The sequence below is a fragment of the Lissotriton vulgaris genome, chromosome 7 (assembly GCF_964263255.1).
Source record: "Lissotriton vulgaris chromosome 7, aLisVul1.2, whole genome shotgun sequence".
In the NCBI taxonomy this organism is placed as follows: domain Eukaryota; kingdom Metazoa; phylum Chordata; class Amphibia; order Caudata; family Salamandridae; genus Lissotriton; species Lissotriton vulgaris.
Window position 1 is genome coordinate 1405392209 of NC_141695.1, and position 10992 is coordinate 1405403200.

At 47.9% G+C, this 10992-nt stretch overlaps 1 protein-coding gene across 1 annotated transcript; it reads left to right on the forward strand.

Moving 5' to 3' along the window:
- Positions 1–569: 569 nt before the first annotated feature.
- On the forward strand, positions 570–9691 carry NUPR1 (nuclear protein 1, transcriptional regulator). The gene is made up of 3 exons (XM_086932175.1): positions 570–1407; positions 8014–8164; positions 9102–9691. The coding sequence occupies exons 1-2, from the start codon at positions 1308–1310 to the stop codon at positions 8154–8156; spliced, it is 243 nt and encodes an 80-aa protein (XP_086788301.1). The 5' UTR covers positions 570–1307; the 3' UTR covers positions 8157–8164; positions 9102–9691.
- Positions 9692–10992: the final 1301 nt, after the last annotated feature.

The following is a 10992-nucleotide window of genomic DNA, read 5'->3' on the forward strand; positions in this document are numbered from 1 at the left end:
GGTTGGTTTGCTGCATTGTTGGTGCTCCTTGGTGCGGGTTTGCATAGATGCAACGAGGCATGTTTGTGCTGATTTAAGTTACTGACAATATTGGGCCGCGTTGCCGTAGGCCTGGGTTGCTTTGGGCTTAAGTCATCACAGATTCACCTCATCGTAAGGTTAAGGGTATTGTATGCTTTGGTTGCGGTAGGCCCTTCTAATTACAGTAGCTTGTCCGAAGTTTTGTGTTGAAATCTAGGGTTGCGAAAGTTTCACCTTTGTCATTGCATTTGCTTGCAATCGTACATCATTCTCCTCGAAAGTTCAGGTAGTTGTAAGTTTGCCTTGTCATGGTTTTGTGTAGTTGTAGTAGATAGGCTCAGCCATAAGCTTGCAGCGTATATAAATTTGTCTATGAGTGTCTCCTTATGTGTGCATTATGCGGTTTACTTTGTAATAGGTTTGCATGCATGTAATATTGTGTCAGGAAGTGAAATGACGGACAATAAGTGCGGCCCGATAGAAAGTCTGAGAAGGATGTTTATCGCGTCCTGTAACGCGAGCCACACTCATTGCCCGTAATTTCACTTCCCGACGACGCGATGCGGATCCGCGTGCGTGTCAGAAAAAGAAGACCTGGCTGGAACAATATTTTCCTCGTTGCTAATAACAAGAATACACCAGATTAGAAATGAGTTGCCGCTACCTACTGGCCGGGACGGAATTAAAACCGGCGTGGAGGTTTTATGAGATGTATTGCTTCAAGACAACCCAAGGAAGTCGTGGGTGATCACCGACGAAACACGTGTTGGCTGGATCATCAAAGAAGAGAATAAAAACACTAGAAAATGTATATTAATAGGAGCATCTATAATGTACATTAATGTTTACTCTCATATGTGTGCTCGGGCATTGAGTTGTTTCTATGTGTGATCATTAGCGAGACTAAGTAGGCTCATGCAAATAGCATACTAATAGGTTTGTGGTGTCAGACCTTGTGCCGCTAAACTTATTGTATATTTAAAAACACACGTAAACAAGTCATAAAAAGAGAAAGGAGGGTTTAGCAGGTAGTTAGCCGTGGCCCTTTAAGAGGAGATGTTGCAACGTCTTGTAAACACAGCGCCTCGCCAAAGTCATGAGCACGAGGATGATGCAACGTGGGCGGAGCCATAGCAAAAGCTCGGATAAAAGGTGGTCACAGGCGGAGCGAGACAAAAGAGCAGACCGAAGAGAAGCCTCGGCGAACAACGACGCAGTGCGAGACTATTCGGAGTCACAACAGACTACACCATCAAGTTATTTCTCGGTTCCTTTCCAGACACACCATGACCTCCCACGTCGAAGCCGGGAAGCTACAGCCTACCGCTTTCGAAGGAGAGTACTTTGACGAGTACGACTACTACAGCCTGACGGATCGCTACTCAAGTGAGTATAGTTCCTGTAGCGCTGCTGATAAGAGTTCAAGTTGCCTCACAGTTAGAAGTCAGGATGTGGTGCAGTTTGTAATCTCGCAACAGCAGGGGGCCCATGGGTGGTGTGGGGGAGGGTGTTCGGTTTGCGTCATTATCTACAGGTGAGCTGAGTTGAGTGTAGATAGGCCCTAGCTTTCAAGCATTGTGGCGATGACGAAAATTCCAGCCAAATCCAGTTGCATCTTGGAACTGGTTATTTGTTCCGTTCTCCTCTCTGCGTCGCTCCCTCGTGTTGTTTTCGGGTCCAGTTTGTACCGTGTATGAGCTCAGTACAAAACAGCGAACACTTCAAACTATTGACAGCTCGCTCTGATTGAAACGTCCAACCAGTACCCTGCTGTCCAAACCCTGGGACACTCGACCCTCTCTTGCCTTTTATGTTTGTAACTGCCCCTGACGTACAGGTATTTCTAAGTTTTAACAATCACGTTTTACTGCCCGCCTCCTCTCGCATTAAGGCAACATTTCATACTTTATGGGGCAATCGGGCAAAAGGAAGACATGTGTCCTGGCCGTTGGCTCGTGCCGCATGCCCCAGAGCTCACGCACATCCCCAGCCGTCACGCACATCCCCGGCCGGGTACGGCTGCATCTGGTGCCCAAGCTCGGGGCTGTAACTCGGGGGCTCTTGCTGATGCATACAGCCTGACGTCATTCACTGTATCCTAGTCTGAAACATGACACACGTACGAAGTTCTTGCTTTTGTAGAGTTTACCGCTCAAACCATCCTTTGTTTACATACATATGTGCTAATATTTAATGTTTTTATGTCCATATGCCTTTTGCTCGTAGCTGTAGCTGTTTACTCCGACCCCTGCAACCAGAGTGCAAAATGTAAATGGAACACTTGGTTGTTATTGCTGTACTCTGAAAGTAAAAGCGTTGCGTAATTCTTGAATACTTCATGGCACTTTTGGGCAGGAGGGACATCGTTTCCCCGGTAACATAAGTGAGGGGACGCCATCCACCCGCGTGGTACCCCGACTCGAGCCCTGCTGTAGCCACAGAAGCATTACTAACGTATCCACTGGAATTTAAGCTGCAGAGCGAACTTTGCAGCAAGCGCATTACCTCCCCGTTAGTCTTCCTCGCCACATGACTAACAAAGTGAGCTTCAGCTCCACACCAGAACCCTCCAAAGCAAAAAGTCAGCCTCCCATCCCTTCCCAATATGGCCGATCCATTACCACCTGACTTCTATAAGAGGCGGGCCGGCCCAACCCTTCAGCCTGTTTTTTTTTTTTTTTAGTTCTGCGCACATCTCTCCAGATGCGTCAGGTAAGTGGTGCCTGCGGTAGCAGATACGTGGGTCTCGGGTGGAAGTCCTGCTCTAGCGGGCCCTGGGATCTTGGACTCTTTCCCCCCCTCTCCCCCGGTTTGTTACTTATGGCCAGTTAGACTCTGCTCCCGGCGATGCAGCGGGCGGAGGCAGTGCTACCCTCTTGCAGGCACTTGTTTCATTATCGCGCCGCCCGCCCTTCTGCCCTGGGGGCTCTGCAGCGGGCGGCGGCTGTGTACTCCTATGTGCCTCATGGCTGTACATTTTTGGTTGCCTTGGTCAAGCCACCCGCCTGCCCCTCGTGGCTGTGCGGCAGCAATGCGGCACAGCGTTTCTCGCGTCCCTGCTGGGGTGGGCGTTTGGTTACTATTTGCTCCGCCCGTCCGCCTGCCCTGGGGGTGTTGCGGTGGGCGGCGACTGTGACATGCTGCTTCAGCCGTCCGCCTGCCCGTTGAGGTGGGCGGCAGCGGTGCTGCGCCCTCTTACTGTGTCTCCTTTGATGCGTGGCTCTCCTTCTGCCAGGTCTGTGCGGGCGGCTCCTGTGCTCAGGCTCGTCCTCCCGGGGCGGGCACACGATCCCGCGCTGCTGCACGGGTGTTGCCTGTCAGTTTCGGAGGCTGGCCTGCCCGTTTCTGCCTGGTGCCCCAGGCGCCCGGTCCCACATCCTCGCTGGGGAGGCCGACTCTGGTTCCCCCGCCTGCACTTTGTGGCTTTGCGGCGGGCGGAGGCGGTGCTGCGCGGTTGCCTTGGTGTGGCCCACATTCATTTTCGCGGCGGGCGATGTTCCTCGCTAGGACGGCCTCCATGGGGCGGGGCCTGGTTTTATCGCTTCACTCTGGGCTGTGTTCCTCTGGGGTTTTTTTTTTTTTTGGAGGGGGGGCGCGTGCTGCGGCATTCTCCGTGGTGTCCTTTCATCTTCCAAGTTGTGGTTTTATTAGTGTTTTGTGCCCTCGCTCTTCGTTCTCCCCTCACTGCAAGCCGGTCTGTCTCGTTTGCGGCTGCGATGGTGGTGTATGGTCCGTGGTTTTAATTGTTTTGGGTTCGTGGTAGCCCTCTGCTGGCGGGCCCTCATCCTCTATTTGGGTATTATGGGCACTTATCTTATTCTCCGCGTGCTTTGGTGCCAGTCTGCCCTTCTGGGGGTCCGTGCTCATCAGCTTCCCTGGTTAAGTACGCTATTCCGTGCTCTTCTTGACATGGTGTTGGGCCCTTCCGAGGATTTTCCGGATCTGGTGCTTGCTTTGGTGGCACATCTCTTACATACATTATTTTGCTGGAAGTATAACGAGTGCCCTTGTACAGTGCCTAGTACGCCCAGTGGTGCTTCAAGGACCTGTGCAGGCTCGGTCTTATTCAGGGCATTAGCCCCGCCCCCTCACCCAAATATTGGGGGGGGGACTAACCAAGTTAGTCACCCTAGCCATGTTGTCACTTGCCTACTAAGCGTCCCGGATTTGCCAGGACGGTCCCGGTTTTCCAACAGTTGTCCCGGCAGATTTCAAGAAATGTAACTCATGTCCCAGTTTTTAGACGGGGTCGACTGAAAATGGTGGAGGTTCTTTTTTTATGTTTTACAAAGCAGGGATAGTTAGCAATTGTTTAAAAAAACTATTTAATTAACAGGCAAGCTACTGGGTTTAAAAATTGCATTTTATTTTCTTACTTATTGTTCTGTAATTTTCTGCTGTGGAGTGCTGTCATTCCCTGTGTTCGCTAGAAGTAAAATGGTAGTCCTTCTATTTTTGTGAAATGTCCCGGTTTTTGGCTTTAAAATTCTGGTCACCCTAATCATGGCGGTGACATCGCACGTGGCATAACACAAAGTGGCATTAAAATCCATGCCCTCTCACATAAAGTGAAATCAGATCTTTAGACCTCACACGTTTAGCAGTTCTATCATGAGTACATTTGAGCACACTACAATATTTAACGAATAATTTTGCATAGGGAGGTGGGCCAAAAAAGTGACAACCTCTAAGCAAAACCTGGGACTCAACTTGTATATTTAGGGGCTTGTTTACTAGTTTTTGATGCAGAGCAGCAAATCACTTTCCAGCACTGCCCATTGTCGAAAGAAAGGGCCGGAGTGCACTATATCAATCAGGTACTTTGTCTTTGAGCCCACCATATAAATGCTCATGCTTTCACTTGCTCCTTCCCGCCCCAGCCCTGTTGCTTCTTTCCCTCTGCAGCTGGTGCTGTAATGTGTCTCTTTATCCCCGCCTCACCCACCACCCTTGCTTGTAGATCTCTGTTTCCCCCATGACCTTTGGGGACAGGAAACCAAAGACAAAGGTACTTTCTTCTTTAAATGGCTGCAGATGCTCATAATTTAAAGGGCATCACTGCTGACAAGTTCCTGCTGCTGCCATAGTCTAGCAGGAAGAATACACTAATTTGTTCTTCCCAGTAGTAGCCCATGCAGGTAGAGCGGTGGGGGAATTCGACAGACTACCACGAGGGAAAATTAAATAATTCATTTTCCCTCATATTCGTGTATGGAAATCCCCACCCCAGCCTCACAGCTCTTACCTGCTTGGTCAGCTGCTGTTTCTTCCCATCATTGATCTCTATATAGCAAACAGCTCTAATTGTCTCTGACCCAGCGTTTTCGACCGAATCTTAAGATGGCTGCCCTAACACTGCCCCTCTGGGACATAGAGATCCATGGGGACTGACTGTATCTGAACTTGCAATGTCACGTACCCCCTGTCTGAGTTCCAGATGGCAGACTCGTGAGACCCTCTGCGATTGTTTTTTCCCTCCCCTGGTCTTTATTCACTGATCACTGTCGGGATCTCAACCAGCCTTCGCCCGTGCCTGTCCCGCCCACCCACCAGGACCTTTACCCTGCTTACTTCCCTAGACAGCTGTGACCTAGTTACTTTTGTCTGATGCCCGGTGGAGCAACCTCGCTAGCTAAAGGGGAGATGGACTTTGGACTCCGTCCTTGACCATCACCTACCCAGCCGGACCCCTCTCCGCTCCTACTCTTTCCAACTTCTGTCCTTTGCCCTCACCTGCCCTTGGCCTGTGTCCCCACCCTGTTGGTTTTTTTTGTGAACTTCTTCCCTCGCCACTTGAGACCAAACTATTTTGTCTGATGCCCGATGGAGCTACCTGGTTTAGCTATAGGAGAGATGGGCCGTGGATTCCTTCCTTGGTCGTCACCTACCCAGTCTGTCTTTAGACAGACTTCCTTTCGTCTCTCCTTGTTGTCTCTTTCTTTATCCTCCCCCCCCCCCCCCCTCCACTACTTTTCTCCCTTCTTTCTCTCCTCTCCTAATGTATTGCCTATTTTTTGATGTAATGTGTAATTGCTGATCTTTTTCTGTTACATTGTTGAATCTCATGTAAAGCGCTCCGATACCTCCTGGTCTAGCCAGCGCTATATAAAACTCTTTAAATAAATAAACCAGGAGTCATCTGAAGACTTAAGCACTCTGGCGACCAGCAGCTGTTTCTGCCTCCCCTGCTAATTACACCGTTTTAACCAATTTCAGGGAGGGTTGAGAGGACAGAAAAGAGTAACAACATTGTCTCACTACCCATCAAGGGTGCTCTATCAGCACTGCAGTAGATATGTTGCCTGAAGCAATCTAAGCTCCGCAGAGATCACTGCAGAAGCTGGCCTTGAAGACAATAACCATTCAACTCCTCTTAATTCAACACAATCAAGTGTCACACAAATCCACACCAAATAATTCCACTACATACAACACGTTTAAGCATCTCTTAATTCAATGCCACACAATTAAACTACACCTAAATCCATTCCACTCCATGCTACTTAATTACAATCCAACCAATTCAACTCCACATATTTCCACTCCGCTGTATGCCACATAATTCCACTCCAATCTACATAATTACACTTCATGCCAAATATTTACACTCAACATATAGCCAATCAACTCAAACACAATTACACTGCACACCATCCCACTTCATGCAACATGACAATCCACACACTACCACTCAACAGCACATAATTAAACTCCACATAATTACACTCTACAAATTATTGCATAAATCCACTCCACATAAATCCACTTTATGCCACATAGCAATTCTCAACATTAATACACTCCACACCATGCCACATAATTATTCAACAATTTCACTTAGCACCACACAGTTCCAGGGCACAGAACTCCATTCTACACTACATAATTCCACTACACATCACATACATCCAATTCACACCACATAATTCCACATTATGCTACAAAATTCAACACCCCACCACATAATTCCACTCTACTTCATGCCACTCCATAATACCACCCTGCATAATTACTCTCCACATAATTCTACTATACACAGTACCACATAATTACTATCCACATAATTCCACTACAGATAACACCTCACAATTCCACTCCCCACTACATATATCCACTCCATAAAGCATGGCTAAAAGACATTGACAACGCTAATAGATTTTGGATTGCTGGGACCCATTGGCTTTGCCATTGATCGCTAAATTATTCCTGCTTAGTTTCATCCTTCAATAATAAAACATAGTAAACACAGTCAGTGTGTATATGATCTACAAAGTATATAAACTGTACATAGTCATGCAGTCAAAACCCCCCAACCGAAGTACCTAGACGTGTGTCCTTTCAGCATGGTGCATGGCATGGCTGCGCCATTCTCATTTACAATTGAGCTCTGGGTATCCACCTATAGGGGCCTTAGCTCTTATTATTCTCTTGTAGGGTTCAGTTCCTATTATTCTAACATAGGGTCCCCAGCTCTGGTTAGCCTCCCATAGGAACCCCAGCTCCTATTATCTTTCTGTAGGGACCCCAGCTCCAGTTATCCTCCCATAGGGACCCCAGCTCCAGTTATCCTCCCCAGCCCCGGTTATTCTCCCCAGCTTCGGTTCTCCTCACGTAGGGACCCTTGCTTTGGTTATCTTCATAGGTTCCCTGGCTCATATTATACTCCCATAGGGTCCCCCAGCTCCCCTTACCCTCCCAATGAGCCCCCCAGCTCCAATAACCTCGCAAGGAGCACCGGCATTAACAGGGTGAACATGTCGGGGACAGTGGCAATCGCGCATGTTTTGAAATGTAGTAAAAGCGAGGTACGTCTTTTTCTTACCGTGCTCTGGTTAACCAACCTGCATTCCGTGGCCTTGCTGCAATAAAGCTGCTTTGCTCCCCTCCTGAATTTTGTTGCTGCCGTAGTAGACTTCAGTCACTGCTTTCCTGCACACGCGCTTCTCGTCCATACTGGAGCGAGCTACCTGACGCCTTTCTTCCTCTCTGCAGTGCCCGGGGGAGCCGCCCGCAAGGGCCGCACCAAAAAAGAGGCCAGTGACAACACGAACCGCTTCAGCCCCGGCGGCCATGAGCGCAAGATCGTCGACAAGCTGCAGAAGAGCGAGAAGAAGAAGCAAGGGCCCAAGGAGTGAGACCTCAGGTGAGCTCTGTGGGGGAGACACTCCAGGTAAGGGGTGGCAGTGAGGAGACAGGCTGCAGGTGACTGGGAGCCATTGAGTGAGGTCCCATGTGAATGCCTCGCCTAAAGAGGATGCATCAAGGAGCGAGACCTAGAGTGAAGCCTAGGGAGATCAAGCTTCAGCAGAGTACTAATGAGTGACACCTTATAACGTGGCAGATGGCTAGAAACACAAATGAGGCCCTGGAGTTATTTAGACCAAAAGAGGCTCGGTGAAACTAGGCGAGGTCCATGAAGTGAAACCATATTGTTAAGATAAAATGCCTGATATGTTGCCCAGGGTCTGAAGGAGTGAGACTTCTAGGTATGTGTCAGATGGATCTGAGGGATAACACAAGGCTGAGCCCCGGGGGGGGGGGGGGGTGCTCAGAAGCTAACCCCTAACAACAGTGCAGGTCTACCACAAAGGAGACAAACAGACGAGGCTAGAGTCGAGGGACCTGGGATGACTAAAAGTACGTAAGCCAAGGTGTGAGATCATTGCAGATGGTCCCAGTAGTCTAGGAGGGATGAACACAGGTAAGTGTTGAGTGAGTGTGAGTGAGGCGGGTTTCCAAGAACAAGAATCGTAGGGGAGTGCTCCTGATAGCCAAAGAAATAAACAAGGTGAGAATGGTGTACAGTGCAACCACAAACGAGGCTCTGGGCTGGGGCACTCAATGGGTCCTGGGCTTTAAGTGGGATGAAAAAACGGAGGGGTCTCTCAAAGGGGCGTGTCTGATGTAATTAAGGACGTGGCTTAAAAACTCCTACTGTTTGAGGAACAGACGTTAATGGTCTGGATTGTGCAAATGATCACGAAGGTAGGGGAAGCATGAAAGGTTCAAAACCCAGCGGTGGATGCATGCAGGTCTAAAGCAAAGGTCCTAACCTACACTTGCCCATTCTCCTCTTGCAGAACCGCGCTGGTTGGTGTTCACAGGCTACCAGGAAACATGGCTCGGTCAAGCGGAATGCGACTTTGGACCCACAACGGCTTGGATAGTACAGCCGCACTGAAGTCAACAGAGAAGATAGATGATGATTCGACTGGAGTCCACCCTTCCTTAAGGAATGGTTCTTTCCAAGATGGCTCCCGTCGGAGACTGCAAAGATGGGTGTTGGCACTTCGAGAAACCACCCCAGAGCAAGCACCACGAAGCGATGTGCTCAGAAGTATGGGGTGGTTTTGTTTCGTTTATAGACGTACTCTTCTAGAAATTAAGAGCTAGCGGCTTTTTCTAGCTGCAGTGTGATATTATAAAAGCAGACTACTTTAGTCAGTAGTTTTTTTGTGTTTAACAGTTGGCAAACTTCTTAATAAAGCTGGCTTGGTGCAAGCAGATGGGGAATGAATCCCTGTTCAGATAGGTCCCGAGGACTTGGTGAGATAAGATTTCCAAAGAATTAAGGGGATACAATCCCCACTGCATGAAATGCAAGCCTTGCCAGGTACTGAAGATGTTAAGATGTGGTGGATTTAAAATAAAGGCATAAGAGGAAACTTGAGACATGGCAGTTTTCTTTACATTTTTTTTTGGGGGGGGGGGTGGAGAGGGGCTGTCTTTCTTTCGTTTTATGGTTGTACAAACCTAGCTAGAAGTGTCAACAAGCATTAGCAAACCCAATTGACCTTATCTTTCTGTCCCTATTGGTTCCAAAGAGAGACAGGAAGAGGAAGACAAGCCATTGAAAAACAAGCAAGCAACCGAGAGTAGCAAAAAAGCCAACCAATGGTAAGCAGTGGTCCAGCGTTATGTTTTTGGTTCACAAGACTTCTGCCTAGACAGCTAAAGGTGGATGGAGGTTTTAAGGTGGGAGACAACTTAATACTTCATTGCATTTTAGTTCACAGAATACAAACAGCAACGCTTGTGCCATTTACACAGCCTGTATTGCTCCACCCACTCTATTCCGTAGTTCTCATGCAACGTCTGCGATAAGAAACTTTTTAAGGATATATTTTATTGGTGCTTGTATCGCGTTTCCACACCCGTTGTCCAAGGGCAATGTGATATGGATGAACTGGTCAGGCAGATTTGTGTACGCTTTTCCGCCAATCCCACTAGTACCACTAGTGGTACACAAGCTCAGACAACAGTCTCTCAAGATGATCCTAGTAGCTCCCACATGGGCACGTCCACCGTGGTTCACCACACTGCTAGAACTTTCTCTAGTTCCACACCAAAAACGGTCTGGGAGACATCAGGTGTCCAGATCCAAGTCAACTGAATCTGGCTCCTGAAGTCTTAGAGTTTGTTTATCTTAACCTACCACCGACTATATGATTATTATTAAAGAAGCCGGAAGAACTACTACGAGAGCTTGCTATGCTGCTAAATGGAAGAGATTTGCCATTTACTGCACTAATAATCAAATTGATCCTTTTTCCATCCAAAGTATTATCTGTTTCCATCCAAAATATTATCCGTTACCATCTCCATTTACAAAGATGTAATCTAGCATACTCATCTATACAATTACATCTTGAAGCGATTGTAGCATGCCTACAAAACAGACAACATATGTCTTTGTTTAGGGAGCCAGCAATAAAAGCTTTCATAGGTTACCACCCTCTCCAGTGTGGAACCTAAACATTGTTCTTACCAGCCTCATGGGACCCCCTTTTGAACCTTTACACAAATGTGAAGTACAATTTCTCACATGGAAAACATCTTTCCTCATTGCTATTACCTCTCTTAGGAGAGTTAGTGAGATTCAAGCTTTCACTATACAAGAACCATTCTTACAATTACACCGTAACAAAGTGGTTCTAAGGACTAATCTTAAATTTCTTCCTAAGGTAATTA